General features: G+C 43.4%; 1 protein-coding gene across 1 annotated transcript; it reads right to left on the reverse strand.

The window, feature by feature from the left end:
* Positions 1–218: 218 nt before the first annotated feature.
* si:dkey-106g10.7 (uncharacterized protein C11orf95) lies at positions 219–6503 on the reverse strand. The gene is made up of 4 exons (XM_017427015.3): positions 6008–6503; positions 3142–3654; positions 543–905; positions 219–238 (listed from the first exon to the last, which is right to left on the reverse strand). Exons 1-4 carry the CDS (start codon positions 6123–6125, stop codon positions 219–221), a joined length of 1014 nt encoding a protein of 337 aa, XP_017282504.3. The 5' UTR covers positions 6126–6503.
* Between the last annotated feature and the right edge of the window lie 115 nt (positions 6504–6618).

Raw genomic sequence — 6618 nt, forward strand, 5'->3', positions numbered from 1 at the left:
AAAATTAAACGAAATAAACATTTGAAATATATGAGTTTGTATGTAATGTATGAATATAATATACAAGTTTCACTTTTTAAATGGAATTACTGAAATCAATCTACTTTTTCATGATATTCTAATTTTATGACCAGCACCTGTATATTTACCACATTAGCTGTAATTAAAAAACTCAGTGAGATCAGGATCTCTTTTCCAAAGGTGACCTTTATAGATTTTCAAGGTGTGACCAAAATATCTAGAGCGTTGTCATCATAGGATATCCTCAGTTCAAAACTTTGGCATGAAAGGTGGCGGGCGATATGCATTTATTCAAATAATGCTGGGCTGTTATTTAATGAGGATATTATAGGATACTAATAAAACAGTGAACTGATGTTCATACGTGTTAAAGTTTAGGGTGATGAGCAACTTTTTTTGTCTAATAAAAATCAATAACACTCAATATTTCATATTAAGAGTCAAATTGCATTTAGTAGATTGCACATTTTCTTTAAAATGTTTTAATTTTTTGTTCCTTTTTTCGTGCGTGATGTTCTCACCGTGAGTCTGAGCCCAGGCCTGCAGGATGCAGTGTTTCTCCTCGGAGCTGTACACCAGGGAGTTGGGGTGGGAGTCCAGCACGTGGTTCTTGATGTGGTCCAGGTGGAGGGACGGCAGCTCGGTCCCGCACACCATGCAGAGCAGTCGGCCCGCCTCCGCCTCGTACTCCATCAGGAACTCCTGGCGGAACCAGGCGTGCAGCGAGTCGTTCAGGTAGCGCTCCAACGTCCGCGCCGACGGCCCCGGAAGCTCCTGCGCCTCCTCTCGGGGCGGGAGCGTTTCACCCTCCACAGAGCGCGGAGACGGCGTGGGGGGGTGCTGGAGCTGCTCCGGTGGCATAACGGGGTCTGGAGATTCTGCTTCTACATGGGGAAAAAAGGCATTTATTACTAATTCAGTAATAAAAAAACAAGGACAAAGGGAACTTTTTTGACTCGAGCTCTATGGGAGAGCAAAGCTGATCTTCCTATTTTACACAAAAACTTTTTACTGTAGAGGTTTTTGACACTGTGATGAAAATAAACACTGACTCATTCACTCATAGATGTTAAATGCATAACCCAGTAAATACATCTTTAGCTGTCTTGGTTTTTAATATAACTGATATAAGTTTTAGGGAAAGTGAGATATGGAACGGTTCATGTTCGTCCAGCTGCAAACACCTCCCTATAACTGATAATGACAGACAGTACGTAGCTAATCCAACCCCATACTTACTCCAATTAAAGGTAAATCTGTAAAACAATTTGATATCTCCTCCACAGAGAAAGCAGAATGCAGTATAGTCGCTTTTTTTTCCACTCTTTTTAACAAAATCATTCTTTGAACAGCTGGAGAAGTTCATTCTCATTCATTAGCGGAGGCGAGGGAGCAGGAATAAAGAGGAATGATTTACAGATATCAGAGGAGGGCTGTGGCCTCGGGTTTCCTAAGCTTCAGTTTTATTACTGGGCAACCAGTATCACCCCAATTCCAGAGAAGCTGGGACATTGTGTGAAACATAAATAACAACAGAATACAGTCACTTGCAAATCCTTTTCAACCTATAATCAACTGGATACACTACAAAAAGACAAGATAGTTATGTGTAAAAAACGGATAAACTTTATTGTCTTTTTTGCAAATATTGACTTGTTTTGATATTTGATGCCTGCAACACGATCCAAAACCCTTCACGCTTCTTATATCTACTTCAAATTATTCTAATTTTTCTCCTTTTAGTTTTTTCTGACAAGGTCGGTCGTCTTATTCTTGGTTTTTATTTGGAGGAGGAAACCACCCAGGCTGCTCCGTAAAGTACTACCTAACGTCTTGTACAACTATGAGGCAAGAGAAATAAAACAAATCCAAATTATTGCTCTAACAGGACGTACGAAGAGTGTACTTACTTTCCTTCCTACTGCTGACGCTCTCATTTAATCGATCAATAACAGATAGAATTGAATTTTATGGAAACGTACTAATATTTATTTTGATGAGATGTTATTATTTATCGGACCTCACCAACTGGAGGCTGATTCTGTTCATTACAGGTCACCAGGTTCTGTATTTATGTGTGGTTTTGGTTTTTAATCCCAGTGTACATGCTTTTCTTTGTCTCAGTGTCTCTTCCCCTGTGTGTCTCAGTTCTCTGCAGCCCCGCCCACTCTCACCTGTCCCTAGCTGTCTCCTCACCAGGCGGTGGTTGTTTCACTTCATTAGTTATCTCTTTATATTCTGTGTTTGTATAATATATTGTAGGGTCCTACTAAATCAATTTTTCCACATTTTTTTTATCATCTTATTTAAATTCAGTGTTTACTGGTGTAACATTTTTTCAGCTAACACCTTAATGTTTTAACAAAATCTTAATAAATAAATAGAAATATGGCAAAATTTCATAAATATTGACAAATTCCAACAACAATTACTGCAAAAACTGTTTCAGTTTAAGAGAATCTTAAATGATTTTGTAAAAAGTGCTAAAAAATCTGTCTTTAGGTCATTTATAATTAATACTTAAAACTTATTAAAACTTCCTCACCTGTTTTTTTCATATGAAAATAAAAAACAGTCTTTCCTTTTGTAAAATAAAACTGTTTCACTCTTAGAATTCTCTCCATATTTATTAAATCTTACAGTAAATCTGGTGTAGTGTTGGACTCTGATGAAGAGTGCAGCCTCTGTTGTTTTGTTGAAGGCATTTTTTTTTTGCTTTTTTTAAATAAATACTTATTACTTTAAATACTAAAATTCATAGATTATTTCTGATTGAACTAAATGTTCAGATATGTGGATGGTTAAAATAGCACGAAGTAGTCTGATTGCAAAAAATGTACGGAAGAAACTATAAGGAGGAAAACAACGGCGTGAATGTTGGCTCTGAATTCAGACAAGAAAATTAGGTGTAAATTTTTTGTTTTTATTCTAATTGCTGAGTCTGAGCTTTGTGATCATAAACCTGAGCTTCCATCCTTCAGTCCTGCTTCTAACCCCAAACACATCCTCCCTGAATGATCCTGTCCTCCTCATCCAGACACAAAAACACAACCATACTGCCACCAAGTGTGAGATCCAGACAACTCCAAGCCTGTCCGGTCGAAGCGGAGTCCTACCCACCTGCAACGTGTTGGCAAAAGTGCATCGAGTCCTCCTCTCCCTGGAGAGACGGTGCAGAACCCGAGGCGTATGACCTCTGACCCCCGAGGCTCAGGTGGCTCTCCCATCCGGAGCGGATCACCTCCTTGTCGGCGGCGCTCCACAGCAGCGAGTCGGGGTGCTTCTGCCTGATGTGCCTCTTGATGGTGCTGAGCTTGAGGGTGGCCAGCGAGCTGCCGCACACCATGCAGATCATGCCGTGCCTCTGCGGGTCGAAGTCCATCAGGTACTCGCTGCGCCAGTACTCGTGGTAGTAGCGCCGGTGATCACGGCCCGGAATGCGGCTGAGGCCCGGACGTGACGCCCTCTGCACCTTGGGTTTGCGTCCCGAGGGCCCCGGTGCTGGCGAGAGGAGGAGCGGGTGGTCGGGGCCCTCCGTGATGCTCCAGTAGCTGGTGCCTGGTGACCGGACCGGCGGGACCACGCCTGCTTGGGGCTCCTCCTCACCGTGGCCGTTGGCAAGATTGTTCCCTTCTGAAAAGAAAACAGAACACAGACGAGTTTCATCTACAGACACTCACGGCTCGGAAGAGTTAACCCCTTTAATACTCGGCCCTCAGCTCTGATCAACGGGACACTTTTAATCCAAGTTTGAGTTTCAGCCTCGGATCATCTCGTGTTGAGAGATGATGGAGTTGTTTTGGTCACACCTTTAAAATAACAATATGTGATCTCACGCTCAGAGTATGCATTGAGTTATTACAACATCAGATTTTAGCTCAGTATCCGAAAAACCTAATCGTAGCCATTTTTGCGTTGTCGATTAGCTGCAGCGGCCATCTTAATAGGAATTAACTCCAGTGAGTTGTAGTTGTGCCTCCAGTGATTACTTTCTGAAAGCTTTGGTAAAATCTCTCATTAGATTGTTTTTAAACTGCTTTCTAAATGAAGCTGTATTGTACTGTACTGTATTAGATCTGTTAGAGCTCAGAGTATGTGTTGGTTATCAGTCTCAGCTACTACCAGACCATATTTTGGCAGACAGCAGCACGCTCTCGCACAAATCTTATGACAAACTAGTTTTACCAAAAGCACAATGAATACTGTCTAATCCTGATCACTCTTTTTTTAAGGACTTTATTCTTCTTCCGTCAAAGAAGATATATATATATGAGCCAAATATAGGCTAAAACCTGCAGCATCAGGATTACGAGACCAAAGCTATGACCACCAACCTACCATGGCCCTTCTCTTGTTCTGTTACTGTAGTATTTTTATTGCTGTTTCTCTTGTTTAATGTCTCGGTTCATTCTACTTAACCACTTACTCTGGTCTTGGTTGTGTTTTTACAACCACTGTAAAACCTAATTTTCCCTGTCAGGGACAAAAACCTGAACTCTTAACCCTCCTGTGGCCAAATTAACCTGAAGTTATAGGGGATTGTCTACCTCTGATTGTCTGTCTCTCTGTGTTTTGAGGGCTTCAGGAGGGTGAAGCAAATGTAATTAATAGCATTAATGCTCATCACTTATCTGAATTGTTGTTTTACACATCCATAACATGAAGCTAGTACATTACAACATCAACTCTGACACACTGGGGACAGTGTGTAAAATGAAAATAAAAACCAAATGAAATGATTTGTAAGCCTTATAAATCCATATTTTACTCACAATGGAACTTAGTAAACATATCAAATGTATAAACTAAGACATTGGAGCATTTTTAGGAAATAAAAAAGGTAGTTTCAGATTTTATAGCAGCAACACATCTCTAAAGTGAGGCAACAAAAGGCTGTGAAAGTTAGTGGTACAAATAAGAAACAGCTGGAGGAGAATTTTACAACTAACTAAGTTAACTGGTAACAGGTCAGTAAGAGGACCGGGGATATAAAGAACATTTTAAAGAGGCTGAATCTCTTTTAAGTAATGATGGGCAGAGGTTGACTAGAATAATGGTCCTCAATGGAAAATTATGAAGACTCTGAACATCGCATCATCTACAGCTCATAATATTATCAACAGATTTTAAGAATCTGCAGAAATCTCTGAGCTCAAAAGACGAGGCTGAAAGTCAACACTGGATGTCTGTGATCTTTGGGCCCTCAGGGGCCACTGCAGTAAAACCAGGTCTGATTCTGTTCTGGACATCACTGCATGGACTCAGGAACACTTCCACAGATCATTGTCTGTAAACACAGCTCATCCTGACATCCACTGATGCTGCTTAAAGCTCTATCAGGCAGAGAAGAAGCCAGATGTGAACACCATCCAGAAACTCTGCTGTCTTCTCTGGACCAAAGCTCAGTTAAGATGGACTGAGGGAAATAGGAGAACTGTTCTGGGAACAGACAAATCAAAACTCGCCCATAGTTTCCAAACTTCTTTATGGAAACCATTGACAATGTCCTCTGTACTAAAGAGGAGAGGGATCATCCAGCCTGTTATCAGCGCACAGTTGAAAAGCCTGCCTCTCTGATGTTATGGAGGTACATTAGTGCCTCTGGCATGGGCAGCTTACAAATCTGGAAAGGCACTGTGTGAGATTAGCAAATGCATTCTGGTTTAATTTATATTTTACATAACCTTTACAGAATTCAGGTTATAAAGAGTCTGTTTGTAGAAGATACTTGTTCGCTGTGTTTTTAAGTCAGTGTTTGTGTTGGTTGCAGTGTAGGTGTGTGTTCCGCCGCTGGCCACCAGATGGCAGCAGAGTGCGCTGAGCCTTTGTTTATAGGAGCCACAGAGACAGAGGGGCCATGCCGCTCCATGGCTTTGTCCCTGACACGGATTAACTGTCTCACTGACAATGGCAGTGTCACTGACAACCACGCGCACACCCTCAGCTGTAGAAAACAATACTGCGAACGGCTCTGTTCCTTTATTACCTCCCAAGTCGCTCCCCTCTCGCGTCGCTTCCTCCTCTCCGCTTATTATTAATGAGAGCAGCTCCGGCTGCTCGGAGCAGCGGAGGTCCACTGGTTCGCTCCCCGCCGCCTCGTCCATCCCTGACCCGGCTCTCCCGCTGCTGCCTCCTGGTTCGGCTCGCCTCCTTCCTCTCCTTCCCTCACGGGGTCGGAGCGCCGCGGCGGGACATCCTCGTGTCACGCACACATGAAAAACATGTCACAGCGGGATCATGGTTCGGCTCGGCACGGCTCGACGCGCATCTGGCAGGCGCTCTATAACGAGCCCATCTGTTTGGAGCCAGTGTCCCCCCCTACCCCAACACACACACACACACCGCCACCCCCACGCGCGCCCCGGCCGCACAGGAGCCAAGTTAACTTTTCATAGACGGACCCAGTCCCGTATTCCGCCGGTGAGAAGGCTCCGCTCGCACCGGACTCGCCCCAGCGAGGCCTCCTGGAAAGTATTTTAGGGCTCTTGCTTGTCTTCTGGGTGGGGAGCCGGACCAGGGGCCCCTGGGGCTCCTTAAGGGGCTCCTGGGTAAATTTAAAGAGACAGTAACTGTGGGCCGTACGCGCACCCAGCCCGG

The sequence above is a fragment of the Kryptolebias marmoratus genome, linkage group LG7 (genome assembly GCF_001649575.2).
Source record: "Kryptolebias marmoratus isolate JLee-2015 linkage group LG7, ASM164957v2, whole genome shotgun sequence".
In the NCBI taxonomy this organism is placed as follows: Eukaryota; Metazoa; Chordata; class Actinopteri; order Cyprinodontiformes; family Rivulidae; genus Kryptolebias; species Kryptolebias marmoratus.